At 40.5% G+C, this 20,529-nt stretch overlaps 1 protein-coding gene across 3 annotated transcripts in view; it reads right to left on the reverse strand.

Annotated features, from left to right (window-relative positions):
* Positions 1 to 20,529, reverse strand: part of LOC127435664 (protein BANP) — a 75,210-nt gene that overhangs the window by 46,174 nt on the left and 8,507 nt on the right. For all 3 annotated transcript variants that reach the window (XM_051689302.1, XM_051689301.1, XM_051689303.1), the window contains exons 7-10: positions 18,317 to 18,556; positions 12,020 to 12,181; positions 3,862 to 3,989; positions 1,014 to 1,085 (exon numbers count right to left, since the gene is read on the reverse strand). In XM_051689302.1, the coding sequence (XP_051545262.1) occupies positions 1,014 to 1,085; positions 3,862 to 3,989; positions 12,020 to 12,181; positions 18,317 to 18,556 (602 nt within the window). The remainder of the gene's footprint in view (positions 1 to 1,013; positions 1,086 to 3,861; positions 3,990 to 12,019; positions 12,182 to 18,316; positions 18,557 to 20,529) is intronic.

Here is a 20,529-nt window from a genome sequence, read left to right on the forward strand (position 1 = left end):
AATATTAAATGAGGTAGCACTAAGGGGTTGTGTGTTGCTAAACAACTTTCTGAACCATTCTAACGCTGCATCATTTTACACTGTATACCTTTGGCACCGCAATGCAGAAGCAGGGTTTCATAACCCTGGGTATTTGGGGGCCTGGGTAGCTCAGCGAGTACTGACGCTGACTACCACCACTGGAGTCGCAAGTTCGAATCCAGGGTGTGCTGAGTGACTCTGGCCAGGTCTCCTAAGCAACCAAATTGGTCCGGCTGCTAGGGAGGGTAGAGTCACATGGGGTAACCTCCTCGTGGTCGCAATTAGTGGTTCTCGCTCTCAATGGGGCGCGTGGTAATTGTGCGTGGATCGCGGAGAGTAGCATGAGCCTCCACATGCTAGGAGTCTCCGTGGTGTCATGCACAACGTGCCACGTGATAAGATGCACGGATTGACGGTCCTGAGACTTGTCCTCCGCCACCCGGACTGAGGTGAGTAACTGCGCCACCACGAGGACCTACTAAGTAGTGGGAACTGGGCATTCCAAATTGAGGAGAAAAGGGGATTAAAAACAAATACAAAAAATAACCCTGGGGTTAGGTGCAGTGTAAAAAGCCCTTTTGTGTCCTACAGAAGAAAGTCGGGTTTGAAAAAAATGAGCATGAAAAAATTAAGACAGAATTTTCATTTTTGGAAGAACTATACTTTTAATTCTCCTACCAATATCTGAATAGTGTTAAAGTGTGTTTCTTTAGGTTTAATCTGTAAATCTGCATTCCAAGGCTGACCTCTAATGTGCTTCCAGCTGGCAAAACTAAACAGGATGACATTGTTTGAAACTGGGAGATTCAATTGTGCAATTGTGAGCGGCACATACAGTCATCCTAATATAACTAACATATACACTTTGATGAAAACAAAACGATTCAGGAGGAAGGAAATGGCACAGAAGAGAAAGATGGGAGATGCTGAGGAAAAGTCAAAGAGGATAGAGGGAGGGCATAATGAGAAATCAAAAACTAAACGACAATTACCTCGCTGTCCTGTGTGATCTGCACCTGTTCACCCTGTGGAACCTGAGCGATGTGGAGGTGTCCCTGCGGGATCTACAAACGACAAAAGAAAGAATTTGTAACAGTGAAACCAAGAGTGTGTGTTAAGGTGTGCGTGCTTCCACACATCTGTGTATTGAATTCAATTCTAAACATGCCCAAAGGTTTTTGTAGGATAGGGCATTATAATTATATCTAAGGAAAACGTAAGTGATACTTGCCCATGCAAAACTTGCCGCCACAAAGCTATGGTGTTTGCTAGGGCTTTTCTAAGCAGTTGCTGATGAGTTTTGTGTGGTTTTTAGCATGTTACAATATAGCAATTTTGCTGAAAATTCAATATATGTATATTTTTCTTAATAACCAAGGGCCTATTTGGATAATCCAGTGAATTAGATACTTTACAAATGAAGGGTATTCCTCTTTAAGCATCTCATTTCATTATTTTCTTTTTATCTGAAACTTAATGGAAGCAATCCCCCTAGAGCAACCTGGAGTTAACTTCCTTGCTCAAGGACACAATGGTGGTGGCTCTGGGGATCGAACCGGCAACATTCTGCTTACCAGTTCAGTGCTTTAGCCCACTACACCACCACTACTACATCACTGAGCATATGAATAAAGTCTGTTCAACTTTGTTGCATCTCCAACGTTCGCCATTTCTCATGTCACCTCATTATTCATTGTTTCAGTAAAATTAGTTATTCAACAACAGTGGCCACAGTTTATTGCACATGTTAAGTGCATCATGGGTGAATCCTGGATGACTTTTTGTTCTTGACACTGTTTATTCAAAGAAACTGTGTTACTCAGTATTTCAGTATTGCACTGTAAAAAGAAAGTGTTTACCACTAATGTGATGTGTTCCCAAACATTTGATATTTTTGCTTTTTTGCTCATATACAATGCTGACCCACAATTATCCTACAGTAATAACGAAAGATAAAAAGTCTAATTTAGGAAAGTTTATAACAAACTTACTCAAGTTATCCTACAAGCCCTAAAGAGCATGTCATTGGCATTTTTGATAGCCTAAATGTATTTATTAATTTTATATATTATATATACAATTTATAAATTATATAATTTATAAATAAATTAATTGATAAGGCCAAAAATGTTTTCCATTTTTGACAAGCTAAAATGATCGGTTATGCGCAAGTGACAATCGTACATAAATAATGAATGATGAAAAGTCTAATTTGGTGAAGTTTATAATCAAAGTTACTCAAACCCCTAAAAAGAGCAAATCATTGCCATTTTTGACAGGCTAAAATTACCAGTTATGCGCAAATGACAATCATACTTTAATAATGAATGATGAAAAGTCTAATTTAAGAATGTTTATAATGAAGTTACTGAAATTATCATTCTAGACCTAAAAAGAGCATTTCATTGTTTGCTGTCTTTGACAGTCTAAAATTACTGATTAAGCACAAGTGACGGTCATACAGTAATGATGAAATATTAAAAGTCTAATTTAGGAAAGTTTATAACAAAATTACTCAAACGATCATTTGAGCCCTAAAAACTGCAAGTTATTGCCGTTTTTGACAGGCTAAAATTATTGATTTTGCATAACGAATGATAAAAAATCTAATTTAGTAAAGTTTAAAACTAACTCAATCCTTCAGGCCCTAAAAAAAGAGCATTGTGTAATTGTTTGCTGGTTTTGATGGCTAAAATTATCAGTTATGCGCAAGTGACGATCATACAGAAATAACGAAAGATGAAAAGTCTAATTAAGGAAAGTTTATATCAAAGTTACTCAAACGATCTTTTAAGCCCTAAAAAGAGCATTGAGTCATTGTTTGCTGCATTTGATGGCTAAAATGTTCAATTATGCACAAGTGATGATTGTGCAGTAATAATGAACAATGAAAAGTCTAATTTAGGAAAGTTTATATCGAAGTTACTCAAACGATCATTTAAGCCCTAAAAAGAGCAAGTCATTGCCACTTTTGACAGGCTAAAATTATCGATTATGTGCAAGTGACGATCATACAGAAATAACAAAAGATGAAAAGTATAATTTAGGAAAGTTTATAACGAACTTTCTCAAGTGACGACAATGGAACATTTGAGCAGTCAAAGGACTTGACAAAGCTGACCATTGAGCTGTTTCCTCTGAGAGTAGAACAGCTATTATGGTTCGGTTCAGAGAGATGTTACACAAACAACACATGACATATCCGATTCTTATTCCGAATGATGCCAAGAGCTCCTCCATGGATTTAACTCTCTTGATTGTACATTGTGTATACAAGTTTTGATTGTGCTGTCACAATGTATGCAGATTACATTTCAGATGGTTAGTGCATTGTGTGCATATGTAGGGGTGAAGATGACCTCATACAGCTGTTAAGAGTCAGAGATCATGGTAAGGGTTTTAAAAGAGAGCACATGGTAGGACAGAGCGGAAATTCTCTCTTAATAGAGCTCCATTAAACACTTGCAACTGTCTCGTCCTCGGAGTACTTATTCGCACAACTTCAGGGCAAGCCACACCCTCTTACAAAGAGAATTAGATTTTGGAGTGTGTTCATATGTTTGTTTATTCAGCTTAGCAAGATAAATGAGTATTTATATATTAAGCTGTATTAAGTATTTATATGTTAAGTGGGTGGTTACCAGGGCTACACTATCTGGATGCTAGGGTGTTAGGTGTGGATGCATGCATTGCTTTGTGGTTGCTACGGTGCTCTAGGTTGATATGCATGATAAGTAGGGGTTTGTTCAAATACCTAACCCTAAGAATGAGCATTAATAATAGTCTATATAATCTGCTAGTGTGAGTCAGCCACTTAGATGACAACAAGATGATACTCACTACTTGCACCTGTCCATCTTCTCCGATACGGTGGATCTGGACTTGTTGTGCAGCACCAGCCAGGGCGTAGTGCAAGGCCTGCTGTGTAGAAGTCTCAATAGGTGACGTCTCTGCAGCCGAAACTCCATCTGCACAAAAATACACATTAACAAGATTATAACACAGTCCAACTATGTGGGTCAAACCAGAAACTAGAGAGAGTAGGTCAAACTGTGTCAAACAACTGGTTTCAATAACAGAGGATCCTCAATTGTAACTGCCAAAAACACACACACTTAAGCGAGGCAGAGATAAAGAACGAGAGACCACAGTCTGTTGTCACTCGTTATAAATCTTGGGTTTCGTTATCAGGCAAACGCTCACTCGTGTACACAACCGCAGGGCACATACTCTGCAGTGTTTGTATAAACTCATGCAAACGCAAACCCAAACAAATGCAGAGACACATACAGCAAAGAAGATTCTCTCAGACAGGGAGAAATCAATAAGTTCACACACATACACCTTGAACTTGAGGAAAATCCCTTCCGACTGCTCTTGGACTTGATTAAGTGCATCTGCCAGATTAGAACTTGTTTACACAATGTAAATGCTCTCAAAATACACAGCAAGCGCTCTTGACCTAAAAGCCCAAACACTCTCGTGTCCTAAAACCGAAAGTAAACCTGACACTTAGTCTAAACAATGAGTATTACCGACACACACTGCAACAGCCCAAACACATTTAATACACACACTCACCACAGTTCTGATTAAAGGTTGTCAAGTTGTCGCTGGCAAAGTATTGCAAGTATTTATTTACGAAGCTAAAGTGATTTAAATCATGGTGAAAACATATTTGGAGGCTAATGTTTCCTAAAGGAAAAAGTACACAACATGACACTACCGCTTTGTTTAGTTTTCCCAGACAGAACGCGATCTGACACTACGTGGGTCTTTCCTTGCTCTCAGCTAAAAAGTAAACCAGATTCAATTTTATGTGTCTGAAAAACTCATCTCCAGGCCAATTTGTCCTTTACCTCACCAGTTTTCTCTTCTTGGCTGATATTGAGTTTAGAAATGCCCAAAGAAAATTAATCAAATGTGTTTGAAAATACTACAATTAAAATAAAAAACAAAAAACATTATGGAGATGTTTGTGAACGAAGATGGATTTTTGGCCGAAATTTCGCTTCTTATAAAATATACTATCTTGTAGCTTAGCAGTTAGCACACACAATTAAATATGGTATGATTATTTGTGTGAACAAAGATGGCCATTTTACAGAAACATTAAGCGTATTAATTATACACAATTTTCTCGCAAGTATAGCTTAGCATAGGGTTGGAAGTTGTAAGATATGGGACACTTACTCTAGAGTTGGGGAGGGGGGTTCCTTACCACACCCACCACAGTTGTAGCATTTTAGCACAATGTGAGAACTTTTCAGATGGTCCCTTATCCACCGTAGGCACAATTTCCGACAAATATCAAGGTTAAAAGAATGATCTTCAACAATTTCGCAGTGATGCCATTGGACCTGATTAAATACAGGACAATACCGTATTTTATGGAAAAGGTGGCAACCCTAGCTCAGCAGTTAGCACACATAATTAAAAAAAAGTATGGTCATGTGTGCCCACGAATAAGGTTGTCTGACCAAAATAATGCTGCTGATTACATTAAATTTAGTAAAATGATTGGCCTAGCAGTTAGTACACATGCTAACAAACACTGCATTGCTAATGTGTGTAAACGAAGACAGTTGTTTGATAAAAACATTGATACTTATTAAACGTACACAATTTTGTTGGATCTGTAGCTTAGCGTATCGCGTTCACAATTAAAAATTTGGAAAGGGTAATGTGTGTGAACGATGATGCTCGTTTGACCGAAAAGTTGCTACTTATTAAATATATGCAATTTTATCAGATCTGTAGCTAAACAGTTAGTGCACATGATCAAAAAACATGGAATGGTAATTTGTGGGGACAAAGACGGTCACTGAACCGAAACACTGCTGATTATTAAATATATGGAATTTTGTCCAAAAATGTGCATTTAACACATGCTTACAAAGATGATACCGGTAACGTGTGCTAAAAAAGAAGGTCGTTTGACCAAAATATGCGCTAGGCTTCTGCGTATAGGACATGAGACGCAAATTTCGTCATCAGCAGAGTGCTCGAGCGATGAACGCGTGTGGCCTGTTTTTTCGAACCGCGCATATTCTAAACATGCAATATGCGTATGCGCCTAATCAGTGGATCCACAAGGTGGCAACACTCTCAGTTGAGCCATGGCAGTCATGAAGATGCTCTAAAAAATAGGAATTTGGAAACAACAACAGTGGATGTGCATGTCAAGCGCACATGTGTGAGGAGGTCAGGAGATTTATATAATTTATATGCATTTATATAACTCAAGTCTAAAGTAATATAAAGACATATTTATGGGTCTAAACTCTTAAAGATAAATAGTCCAGTCTTTCATTGCAGCTGTAGCGTGCATGGGCCAACTGCCTGTGTATGTGCGCAGTCAAATGAAGTGTACTTTGAAAGGCTAGCATTTGACTGAATGCAGACGCTAAACGTTCACGTCAAAACTGAAGCATACTTTGGGCTTTAGTGCTGTAGGATCTTATGGGCAGAAGAATTAACGATTTATTCGCAAAAGATTCGAATCCAGGATGTCAACTGATATTTTCCTTCCAAGTTATTAACTAAGACACAGAGGACTGAAAAGAGTCCATTAAAAGCTGCTCTGTTGAGTGTCAACTGTCTTGAGAACTGTCAAGACAGTTGAGAGATAGAGAGTTCTGTGGACACACCAAAACTCCTCCTCGTCCAGGTTGTAAATCAGGAATGCCCTGAATGTTAATGGTCATCACATGACTTAAAGACTACTCTTCTGTAGAAACCTCCATGCCAGAAATCTAAAAGAAGTTCCTTTGTTTCATTTATTTAATAACACATGAACACTATAAAATGAGACATTTCCTGTGTCACATGCTAAAAACTCATTACCAAGACCAAACCAGAGTCCCTTATGAGACCCTCATGTTTGCAATGGACAACACAATTCTAATACTAAGACATCTCATCTTAATTCATGAACATTTCACACAAAGTCACAGTACTTTGCTGACTTAACCCTCTAAAATGCATAGAATCTACCTTTCTGTACCAAAATGTACACAATACTTAGCATTGCTAGATAATTATGAAAATTATGTTGTTTTGACCTGTAATCACTTTGCTAACATACAAATTGATGATTATAATCTTTAATCTTGTCTTATTCATGTCACATTACTACAGGGCTCCAGACTGCGACTAAAATGGTCGCAAATGCAACCAAAAATAATTGATTGCGACAATAATTTAAAATCTAGTCGCCACTGGCGACAGTCAGGTTGTGTGCGTTCATATGCGGTTTCATCAGATATCATCTTACATCTTTAGAGTGCGCACCACCAGTGTATCTCGAGTCACTTTTCACCCGTTCTATTGTGATGAGCTCACTGCACACAACAACAAACCCAGCGCGAGAGAGTCGTGACCAAATGACTCTTTTAAACCGGGTTTTTTTCATGAATCACCTGAAAAGAAATGAGCGTGTGAACTCAGGAGCTCAGCTTAGCAGTTTGAATCAATCTGAGTCACTTTCTCAGCAAATCATCCGTCAGTGTTCACAACTGGGAGCGCAGACATTTATAGAAGTCCCATGTGTATTTCGGGCTTCTTTATAATTAAAAGTCCTGCACCACTTTATAAAGATGAAGTCAGAAGTTTACATACACCTTAGCCAAATACATTTATACTCAGTTTTTCACAATTCCTGACATTTAATCGTAGAATGCATTCCCTGTCTTAGGTCAGTTAGGATCACTACTTTATTTAAAGAATGTGAAATGTCAGTAGAGAATTATTTATTTCAGCTTTTATTACTTTCATCACATTCCCAGTGGGTCAGAAGTTTACATACACTTTGTTAGTATTTGGGAGCATTGCCTTTAAATTGTTTGTACTTGGGCCAAAACATTTTGGGTACTCTTCCACAAGCTTCTCACAATAAGTTGCTGGAATTTTGGCCCATTCCTCCAGACATAACTGGTGTAACTGAGTCAGGTTTGTAGGCCTCCTCGCTCGCAAACGCTTTTTCAGTTCTGCCCACAAATTTTCTATCTGACTGAGGTCAGGGCTTTGTGATGTCCACTCCAATACCTTGACTTTGTTGTCCTTAAGCCATTTTGCCACAACTTTGGATGTATGCTTAGGGTCATTGCCCATTTGGAAGACCCATTTGCGACTGAGCTTTAACTTCCTGGCTGATGTCTTGAGATGTTGCTTCAATATATCCACATAATTTTTCCATCCTCATGATGCCATCTATTCTGTGAAGTGTACCAGTCCGTCCTGCAGCAAAGCACCCCCACAACATGATGCTGCCACCCCCAAGCTTCACGCTTGGGTTGGTGTTCTTCGGCCTGCAAACCTCACCCTTTTTCCTCCAAACATAACGATGGTCATTATGGCCAAACAGTTCGATTTTTGTTTCATCAGACCAGAGGACATTTCTCCAAAAAATTCAGATCTTTGTCCCCATGTGCACTTGCAAACTGTAGTGGCTTTTTTATGGCGGTATTTGAGCAGTGGCTTCTTCCTTGCTGAGCAGCCTTTCAGGTTATGTTGATATAGGACTTGTTTCACTGTGGATATAGATGCGTGTCTACCTGCTTTCTCCAGCATCTTCACAAGGTCCTTTACTGTTGTTCTGGGATTGATTTGCACTTTTTGCACCAAACTACGTTCATATCTAGGAGACAGAATGCATCAACTTCCTGAGCGGTATGATGGCTGCGTGGTTCCATGGTGTTTATACTTGCATACTATTGTTTGTACAGATGAACGTGGTACCTTCAGGGGTTTAGAAATTGCTCCCAAGGATGAACAAGACTTGTGGAGGTCCACAATTTTTTTCTGAGGTCTTGGCTGATTTCTTTTGATTTTTCCATGATGTCAAGCAGAGAGGCACCGAGTTTGAATGTAGGCCTTAAAATACATCCACAGGTACACCTCCAATTCAGTACACCTCCTATCAGAAGCTATTTGGCTAACTGCCTAAAGGCTTGACATCATTTTCTGGAATTTTCCAAGCTGCTTAAAGGCACAGTTAACTTAGTGTTTGTAAACTTCTGACCCACTGAAAATTGTGATATAGTCAATTAAAAGTGAAACAATCTGTAAACAATTGTTGGAAAAATTACTTGTGTCATGCACAAAGTAGATGTCCTAAACGACTTGCCAAAACTATAGTTTGCTAATATGAAATCTGTGGAGTGGCTAATGACTTAAACCGAAGTGTATGAAAACTTCTGACTTCAACTGTGTATATATACAGTTGTGCTCAAAAGTTTGCATACCCTGGCAGAAATTGTGAAATTTTGGCATTGATTTAGAAAATATGACTGATCATGCAAAAAAAAACAAACTGTCTTTTATTTAAGGATAGTGATCATATGAAGCCATTTATCATCACATATTTGTTTGGCTCCTTTTCAAATCATAATGATGACAGAAATCACCCAAATGGCCCTGATCAAAAGTTTACATACCCTTGAATGTTTGGCCTTGTTACAGACACACAAGGTGACACACACAGATTTAAATTGCAATTAAAGGTTAATTTCCCACACCTGTGGCTTTTTAAATTGCAATTAGTATTTGTGAATAAATAGTCAAGGAGTTTGTTAGCTTTCACGTGGATGCACTGAGCAGGCTAGATACTGAGCCATGGGGAGCAGAAAAGAACTGTCAAAAGACCTGCGTAACAAGGTATTGGAACTTTATAAAGATGGAAAGGGATATAAAAAGATATCCAAAGCCTTGAAAATGCCAGTCAGTACTGTTCAATCACTTATTAAGAAGTGGAACATTTGGGGATCTCTTGATACCAAGCCAAGGTCAGGTAGACCAAGAAAGATTTCAGCCACAACTGCCAGAAGAATTGTTCGGGATACAAAGAAAAACCCACAGGTAACCTCAGGAGAAATACAGGCTGCTCTGGAAAAAGACGGGTGTTGTTGTTTCATATATTGTTTCTGATATATAAATTGTACTTTTTGAGCAAGAAATGGGAGTCTTCACAGACAAAGGCTCATCAATCACCTTCAGAAGGAGGGACAGAAATGACCATGTGACCCCGCAAAAGACACTTCTGACTGGCTCAAGGCACCTTTGGGATTCAACCAACCACACTAGTACAAAGCCTCCCCACCAAGTAGCTATTTTCTCTTCGTCTGCTGCTGCTTCAGCTCTCTTAATCCTCCGCGCTCTTACCCTCATGACTCTTAGCCTTCTCCGGTGCCCTTCTGTCTTTGCACAATGCAGAGTCCAGGAAAGCTTGGAATGCAAAGTTCTGAATAAGCTTTTCTCCCTCTCTGCTCTACGACTCACACGTGACGGGAGTCACGAGTCTTCCTTGCGGAAGGCCTTGCTTCAAAGCCGCCTCATCATCCCAGCAACAAACTATCCATGATCTTAACAGAGATTCAAATCATCAATGGAACAACCAGAACTTTCTACAAAGAGCCAAAGAACCAAACCAATGCAAGGAAATGCAAGTGCATCTCCAACTTTCGCTGAAAGTACTGGTGTCTCTTTCTCTTTAACTTAATTAGAATAAACTCGATCTTAAATCATGGCATATTAAATTAAGTGTTGATGGTTCATGACATGGTCTATAGACTCCATAAATCTCCATATGTTCTCTGTTGAAGATCATTTTCATTAATAGTTTGTCATGTTTGTCTATGTGTTTAGATTAGCAATAAAGTCTTGTTTGTATTCAAAGATAATTTGACTGTGGTATATTTATATAAATAATCTCGTCACTTGATTTTTTTAAAGATCTGCGCTCCAAAGCTCGAACGATATCTAAACATATTTGTGATATTATTTTCAATAGCCATGAGAATAGTATTATTCTAAGCTAATTCCTTACATATAAATTGTGAGCGGATACAACGAGCCCATTGTATTACATATTAATGGTGGAGAATTTTATTCAGATTTACGATCTGATCATTTGTCATTTATCCTTCTTATAATGGTGGTCTAGCGCAGCTAATTCCATTATACATTCCATTACATATTATTGGTGAAGGTACATGGGCACTTTAATCCATACCGTGTACATTTATACTACCTAAATGTCCCTACAGCGCACACGTAATTTGACTGCATCATCGCTGCTAACTAAATCGCCACAATTTTGTCAGATCTGTATTTAAGGCGGTTAGCACATATTATGGTAATGTGTGAAAACAAAGAGCAAAGGCATTTACACTTTTGCCAGAAATTCACTAATGTATGGCTTACTTACAGATGTCTCACATTATGCTGGAACAGTAAAACAGATTTTAACATTAAATAAATTACACACCTTTAAAAATGTCTAAAAGCAACAAAAATGATAATATGCACAGTATTGCAAGCTACAGCAGCATGCTAAATGTATTTTCTTAGTTGCCTAAGCATGTTCATGTCTGCAACCATTCTGTTAAAAAATGAGTAGGCCTACTCCCCAATGGAAATGCTTTGTTTGTTGTATAGCTCAGGCTACATGTTCTTCTTGCCCCGGTTCTGGTTTAAAAAAGGAAGAGCAACAGGTGGCTTGTTTGTAAACTAATAGTTTAAGCTAACACACAGGGAAGCCATTTCCAGCTGCACAGACACAACTGAAGGAGGTGAAGCACTAGTCTATGGACCATTGTAATGGACTAATACAGGATATTTTGGTTAGTCCGAAGCGGGTCAGAGGTGATGGGCTGTGAGATCTCGGAGAGGAAGGAACAGGATGTGAGGTGCTGTCCTGAGATTACAACCATCTGTCGCACACATTTGCTAACATTCTCAGCATACGTTTATATTCAATTGCTCTTCAAAACACAATCCAGCTGGAGCCTAGTCACTTAAGGGACGTTCACACATACAGCGGTAAAGTGACCTGAAGTAATTTATTTTTATATCAACCTGAGTGACATAAACTGTTAAATTTCCTGTATGTGTGAATGTGGCATTAGTATCAACATTAAAGTGAAAAGGCCTATGAAAATAAATTTTGTAAGAGACATATAACACATACATTGATTTGCATGGGTGCATTGGTCCGTACCTGAGCTGTTCTGCGAGGCAGGTGTCCGTCGGGAGAAACTTTTGACGGCAAGGCTTTGTCCCCTTTGCTTCCGGCGCCAGGCGGTGCGACACTTGGAATCGATGCTTTGCTTGATGCGGTACCAGTCCGACTCAGTAATAGCGAACTTGTGGAACAGTTGACCTGGTTGCCAATACACAAAGACAACCAGAACAGTGAAATATTGATAAGATCAGTAGCAGCTTTGAAAATGGGGAGGAAACGCTAATGTAATGACATTAAGTCATGCAATTATGCTGCAAACAAATAAAGTCTTGGCACTTTGCAGCAACAATTAACATCAGTAACAGCACTGCTCTAAGCTGGTAAAGAGCGTTTACCACTAACTAGTGCAGGGCTAAAAAGTATATAGCCAGAACATTAGTGCATAACTTATGGCATGCTGCATTAATTGACCTACATACAGTTGAAGTCAGAAGTTTAAATACATTTAAACTCTTCACAGTTTTTCACAATTCCTGACATTTATTCACAGAAAACATTCCCTGTCTTAGGTCAGTTAGGATCACTAGTTTATTTTAAGAATGTGAAATGTCAGAATAATAGTAGAGAGAATTATTTATTTCAGCTTTTATTTCTTCCATCACATTTCCAGTGGGTCAGAAGTACACTTTGTTAGTATTTGGTAGCATTGCCTTTAAATTGTTTAACTTGGGTCAAACGTTTTGGGTATCCTTCCACAAGCTTCTCACAATAAGTTGCTGGAATTTTGGCCCATTCCTCCAGACAGAACTGGTGTAACCGAGTCAGGTTTTTAGACCTCCTTGTACGCACATGCTTTTTCAGTTCTGCCCACAAATTTTCTATAGGATTGAGGTCAGGGCTTTGTGATGGCCACTCCAATACCTTGACTTTGTTGTCCTTAAGCCATTTTGCCACAACTTTGGAGGTATGCTTGGGGTCATTGTCCATTCGGAAGACCCATTTGGGACAGAGCTTTAACTTCCTGGCTGATGTCTTGAGATGTTGCTTCAATATATTCACATAATTTTCCTTTCTCATGATGCCATCTATTTTGTTATGTGCACCAGTCCCTCCTGCAGCAAAGTACACACACAACATGATGCTGCCACAATATGATGGCGGTTTTGGAGCAGTGGCTTCTTCCTTGCTGAGCAGCTTTCAGGTTATGTTGATACAGGACTCATTTTACTGTGGATATAGATACTTGTCTACCTGTTTCCTCCAGCATCTTCACAAGGTCCTTTGCTGTTGTTCTGGGATTGATTTGCACTTTTCGCAAAGGGCATATATCAGTGCTGCACAGAAATGTTTCCCAGAACGTTCTCACGACCAGACAGCAACTCTTCCATGGCCCGGTACAGGGTCATGACCTGGAGGTTGGGAACCTCTGATCTAGATAAGTGGCGACATATGCCATATGTGGCCTGAGAATTTTGTCCATGAGACGCTGGAACATGGCAGGGGCCCCGAACAAACTGAACGAAAGGGTCACGAATTGGTGTAAACCAAACGATGTGGAAAACACAGTCTTTTCTCGGGAGATCGGAGTTAAGGGGATCTGCCAATAACCCTCTGTTAAATCCAGTGTCGAATAAAATTGAGCTGAGCCCAACTGATCGAGTAATTCGTCAATAAGGGGCATTGGGTACACGTCAAATTTAGACACTGCGTTCACTTTTCAACAGTCCACACAGAATCGGACCGTCCCGTCGCTCTTAGGTACCAGAACCACGGGGCTGGCCGAATCGCTGTGTGACTATTCTATTACGCCCACCTTGAGCATTGCATCGAATTCTTTCTTAACGCCCTTTTTTTGTGTTCAGGAAGGCAATAGGACCACCAACCCCGGGATGGTCTCGATGTGGTGCTCTATGAGGTTCGTGCGACCGGGGAGAGGCGAGAACACGTCCGCGAATTTCGCTTGCAACTTGGCTACCTCTGTGAGCTGCGAAGGTGAGAAGTGGTCTCCACATGGGACCGGGGTGAACGAATTTGGTTTGGGTGTCACCTCCGGCCCAAGCACCGTCGCTAAGGCCACAGGGACCGCCTCCCCTCCATGATTTTAGGAGATTGAGGTGGTAAACTTGACATGCTCCACCCCATCTGTTCACTTTACCTCATAATCGAGATCTCCGACTCGCCATGTGACCTCAAAGGGCCCTTGCCACTTGGCGAGTAATTTAGAGCTTGAGGTGGGCAGTAATACAAGCACTTTATCTCCTGGTGCGAATTACCGTAGCCGAGTGCCCGTCATACATTCGGCTTTGACGTTCTTGCGCTTGGAGCAAATTCCCCTATGTTAGTTGACCCAAAGTGTGGAGTTTTGCTCTAAAATTAAGAACGTACTGAATTTCGTTTTTACTGTTTGAAGGTCCCTCCTTCCAAGCTTTCCATATGAAGTTGAGCACACCGCATGGCCGATGCCCATACAGCAGCTCGAATGGGGAAAACCCTGTGGAGGCTTGTGGGGCCTCTCGCACTGCAAGTATCAGGGGCTCGAGCCACTTATCCCAATTTCTAGCATCCTTGTGTACGAACTTACGAATCCTATTTTTCAGGGTTTTATTAAATCGGTCCACCAACCCATCCATTTGTGGGTGGTAAACACTGGTGTGAATCGATTTAATACCTAATAATTCATACAGTTCACGTAGTGTTCGTGACATAAATGTAGTACCTTGATCAGTGAGGATTTCTTTTGGAATCCCCACTCGGGAGATTATTCTGAAGAGTGCCTCCGCAACACTACATGCTGAGATGTTGCGCAGTGGCACTGCTTCCGGATATCGTGTTGCATAGTCCACCAGAACTAATGCAAAGCAATGCCTGCATGCGGTCCTTTCTAATGGCCCGATGAGGTCCATAGCAGTTCTTTCGAAGGGGACCTCGATTAATGGTAGAGGGCGCATTGGTGTTTTTGGGGTGGCCGGTGATAATTAAAAAATACGGGTATGTGAGCGCGATGTCAATGGAGCTGTTGACAATTGATTACTCTCACTTGGTCAAATGCTTGTTTGAGAGACTCGTCACGTGACTGCTCTAAAAGGAAATCCCCTTCAGGGAATTCTCTGAGGGCGGGGACCCCCTCCCTTGCGTCATTGTGACGCGGAGCAGACGTAGACGGCCCCGGCACTGCCTCCCCAGCCATAGCATCACACGTCACTTACCGAGGTACTGTTTCACAAGACCCATCCGCACATATTTCCCTTAAATTCTTGAAATCAGGCCAATTCGTCCCCAAAATTAGTGGGTGGGTGAGGAGGGAATTAACTGTAGCCTCCACTCTATGTTTTTTCCCCTGAATAGTATCTCAATAGTAATCACCGGATATGTGTGGATATGCCCATGCCCATGCACACACCACACCTTCACCTAACTATTTGTGTCCAATGCCCCATCTTGTACCAAACATTGGTGGATGGAGGTTTGAGAACAGCCAGAATCCACCAACACTTGCTATGTATCCCCCTGGGTACTCACCGGTATCCAATATGCTCCAGCTCGATCGGGGGCAGCCTGTGGAGCGTTGGGAATCTGGACCAGTGTAGCCACCTCCATTGCGGGGCAACAGTCCTGGAAATGTCCTGGATCCCCGCAGCTCCAACAGACCGGCTCAGGCCCCCCTCCAACACCCGTGGGAACGAACTCGCCAACTTAGGAGGGATAGCGGAGAGAGGCAGAGTTAGCAGGAGAGAGAGTGGTGAGAAGACCCAGCCTCCTGGGGGCCGGAACAGGACGGGAAGAGGAAGGGCGGAAGCGGGGTTTGGGGGTAGGAGAGAGAGAGAGAGGATGACAGAGAGAGAGATTCCGGATCACTGCATCCCGGAAACACCATCAAGTAGTCCTCAGCCAGCTGGATCGCTTCCTCCAGCGATGCCGGACGGTGGCAATGGACCCACTCCACTGGACCCACAGCTTGGTGGTGAACTGCTCCAGTACCACCTTGTCCATGATGTCCTGGATGCCGCGGGGTTCCCCCGCCAGCAACCATTTCTAGCAAGCGTCCAGGGCCACAGCAGCAACCCCCTCATGTCTGATCAGGCTCCGGAACGCTGGAAAGCAGGTGCTCCAGGCCTAAGCAGAAGACTGACAGGCGTTCCGGAGCCTGACCAGACATGAGGGGGTTGCTGCTGTGGCCCGGAGCCCACAGCGGCTGTCCAACTGGTCACCCTCGTCATAATGGGGCTGGCCAACCATCCACAGTTCAACAAGGGCCTGATGCTGGTTCTGCTCGATGCCGGTGAAGGTCTTGATCACCTCGCCCAGCGGTGAGGACTCCATGATGACGTTTCTCCTCGAATCCCAGTTTTCGGCACCAGTGTAACACTCCTTCAGGTTCGGGTGTGGGAAAGGAGGAGATGGGGAGCAGTGACACGCTTCAGGTAGGCCTTTATTTTTCTGCCTTCCACAATCTTTGTGTGCGTTCTTCACAGTGTGTTTCTTATTTCAAACAGTTCAGTGCAACAAAACACTCAGTCAGCATAAACTACATGAAATCTCAGCTTCACAAAACTAAAAACATTAGAACATTCAAAGTAAGACATGCCAGTCGTTGCACACTCGTGTCCCTCTCTCTCTCTCTCTCTCCGCTCTCTGGCATGCTGCTTTTGAGGCCTCTCCCCGCTATCACTGTAACAAGAAACAGCTGTTAGAGATCACGTCAACCAGCTTGATGAGCCACACCACTCCCTCTCTCCCGCAAACAGACACACGACCACGCCCCCAACACCACAATTCGCATTCTATTATTTGTACAGATGAACGTGGTACCTTCAGGCGTTTGGAAATTGCTCCCAAGGATGAACCAGACTTGTGGAGGTCCACAATTTTTTTTTCTGAGGTCTTGGCTAATTTCTTTTGATTTTCCCATGAGGTCAAGCAAACAGGCACCGAGTTTGAAGGTAGGCCTTAAAATACATCCACAGGTACACCTCCCGTTCAATACACCTCCTATCAGAAGCTAACTGGCTAATTGTCTATAGACTTGACATCAATTTCTAGAATTTTCCAAGCTGCTAAAAGGAACAGTTAACTAAGTACATGTAAACTTCTGACTCACAAATGTGATAGTCAATTAAAAGTGAAACAATCTGTCTGTAAACAATTGTTGGAAAAATTACTTGTGTCATGCACAAAGTAGATGTCTTAAACGACTTGCCAAAAGTATAGTTTGCTAACATTAAATCTGTGAAGTGGTTAAAAATGGGTTTTAATGACTTCAGCCTAAGTGTATGCAAACTTCTGACTTCAACTGTATATATGTAACACCAGATTTGCTGTGAATGAGATGAGGTGTTAGAGACACTTCTAATTAGCTCATGTGGGGAAAATGTCTGGTCAGACAAACATGGTGCCAAGGCTTGGGGCAGAACCTCAGCTGAATTACGTAAGGACTGAAATTATTTGAATTAGAATTAGCAGAACTGAAACTGATAAGATCAAAGATATAATCTTATATCCAAGCAAAGGCATTGTCTGTCAGAAGGAAGTAAAGAAGCACAGAAGGAATTTAGGAAAAACAAAAGGAGGTAAGAAAACCCAAAAGAAGGGAAACTTGGAAGGAAGGAAGCTTAGAGGAAAGTAAGGACCCTCAGAAAAGAGTAAGAAAACTTAAAAGGGAGTATAAAAAATCAGAAGGAGGTAAGGAAGCTCAGGAGGAAAGTAAGGAAGCTCAGAAAGTAGTAAGGAAACACAGAAGGAAGTAAGGACACTCGAAAGGAAGCAAGCAAGAAAGGAAGGAAGGAAGCTTTGAAGGAAGTAAGGAGAAACAGAAGGAATTAAGGACACTAGAAAGATAGGAAGAAAGGAAGTTCAGAAAGAAGAAAACTTGAAAGAAAGTAAAAGAAACATGAAAGGAAGGAAACTCAGAAGGAAGGAAGGACATTAGAAACAAAGGAAGGAAGGAAGATTGGAAGGAAGTAAGGAAACAGAAGGAAGTAAGGACATTGGATACAAAAGAAGGAAGGAAGCTCAGAAAGTTAAAGAAAGTTAAAGAAAGTAAAAGAAACTCGAAAGAAAGGGAAGTATGAAAGCCCCGAAGGAAGTTAGAAAAGCTTGGAAGGAAGGAAGGAAACTGGAAAAGGAAGTAAGGAAACTAGATAGGTAGGTAGTTATGCTGTGTTTATCTGTGTAAATCTGTATTTAAATTTGTTTTATCATACAGCGATGACAAAAGATGGCAAGTCTAATTTAGGAAAACTTATAACAAAGTAAGACATTTCAATACATACAAAAAATCAGACTGAATTACATCTTTAACCACTGGCTATTTCTTGTTGGGTCTTTGAGACTCACATCGAATGCCATAGATCATGAGCGGGTCCAGCTGTTTCTTGCCGTGTTTGCCCAGACCAGAGAGGTTGGAGACGGCTTGCACCTCGCGGTGGAAAAGGTAGTCGAGCAGTGTCAGGGCCATCTTTTCCGCTGTGCGGCAGTTAGTAGTGATGTGCAGCATGTCGGCAGGAGACACAGGGCAGCGCACACGCATCTCTGGATTGTTTTCGTCACCCAGCCATGTACCTGTTGGGTAGTCCTCTATAGAGACAGGAGAAAGATGAACTGGTAACTAAGGTAGCAACTGTTGAATGGCTCCGAGTGCAAGTTAGGAAGCGCAATAATAATATTTAACATACACCTTAGTATTCCCATGATGTTACATTGTTCTTGCAAATTCTGCTGATTGAAATAGGCCAACAAGGTAACATATCTTGCATGATGACATAGATGAGGTTGTCAAAATATTGGCCCAACCAGGCCTGCAGACAAAATACTTATTGTTGGGCACTGAAAAAGCATTTCTGGAAAATGATAAAACTCTCACAAGACTGTACAAATTCAGGATATGGGAGATCAAATGTAGTAGGCTAAGAAACTGCCATGGTTTTTAACCATATTAGTCAGCCACTAAATCAAATATTGGGGTAAATACATCCCTCTTGATATCCATGGTGGTTGTGGTCCTGGATTCTCATACACTGAAAAGAAAGGTCATCCAACACTCACAGTAAATGCAAGAGTGACCCTTAGTGGCCATCACTGGTTTCCAAACCAAAACTTAGAGCAATACTGGTTCCACTTAAGCAAAAATATTCTGTCTTTATTTGGATAGAAATGTTGGCTTGGCTGAAAACTTTGAAGCTATGTTCAATATGTCCTATACAAATAACAGTGAGTGAGACAGTTACATTTCTTCGTCACATAAATTTTACATATCCATGAAGGGTTTTTCATTATAAGTACCCTCAAGACAAAATATTGTGACTTTGCATATTTTGTCTTTGAAGCTACTTTAATTTATCTTTCAGTTAAATATTTATAATTCCAGTACATGCAAAACATTACTTTGCTTATACCGTGGCCTCAAAAAGTATTGGGACACTTAAGACACATTTAATAATGTATAAATGTCATTGCATTAGATACATAAATACCAATTCAAGTGACATTTATTTTAAAGAAAGAGAGCACAAGCACACTTTTCAAGCAAAACTTTTGATCAAAAAAGGTTTGTGAGGCTTTAAATGATAAAACAATAGACTGTTCATTCAAAATGAAGAAGACAAAAAGTATTTTGACACTTTCTGATAGTCAGACATTAGTGGAACAAGTCCATAGTTAATGTGATGAATTACTATACACATGTGGTTCCTCTACATCCACTTAAATCACCATGACATCAGTTGATTTAAAGCAATTGCAAGTTGCAACAATGGCTCAGAAAATTGAAATTAGTTAATAATTTTCTGGCTTTTTTTAAATCATATAGGTTTGTATTAACATGAGTGTGATTAAACAATTACAGAATTTTCATTTTTGAGTGAACTATCCCTTTAATAAATTGGAAAAGGAAGGAAAATTGGGGAAAATTTGGCACAGCAAAACAAAATCGATGCTTTATATGAACCAAATGTAGCCATTCACTGATTAAATGTCATGACAAACAGCTGCAAATTTACAAGAATATTTATAAAGTAGTCTTTGAACTAACCAAGCTGACCCAGAAGCCACTTTAAAACAGCCCAGTCAACAAATGAGATAAGCAAAAGCATAAATTAAGCAATCAAAACAAAGTCTTTAATCCCAGACCTCCTCCAGACAACATAGCCCTGAACCACAGACAGCTAGATGTATTACACCAGACATAGGGGTTGTTGACGTGACATGCATTTTTATGTGTCCAGGGGGTAGCCTGCTACATAACTAAAAATGAGTGAATTGCCAAAACAAATTCTAAATTATTAATCAAATTGTCTTGAGAAACATTTCCATCCAGAATTGTAACAAAAGCGTGACTATGCGTGACTTTGAATAAAATTAAAAAAATATGTTGGTAATAAATTAAAACAAGGTTCTATTAGTTAACATTAGTAAATACATTAAGTATTATGAACTACCAAATAGAAATATTTTTACAGCATTTATTAATCCTGGTTTCTGTTAATTTCAACACAAACCTATACATTTTTTACATTAAAAGTTGTATATGTAAATTACAATGTATTTAGTCA

Source organism: Myxocyprinus asiaticus, chromosome 46 (genome assembly GCF_019703515.2).
Source record: "Myxocyprinus asiaticus isolate MX2 ecotype Aquarium Trade chromosome 46, UBuf_Myxa_2, whole genome shotgun sequence".
In the NCBI taxonomy this organism is placed as follows: domain Eukaryota; kingdom Metazoa; phylum Chordata; class Actinopteri; order Cypriniformes; family Catostomidae; genus Myxocyprinus; species Myxocyprinus asiaticus.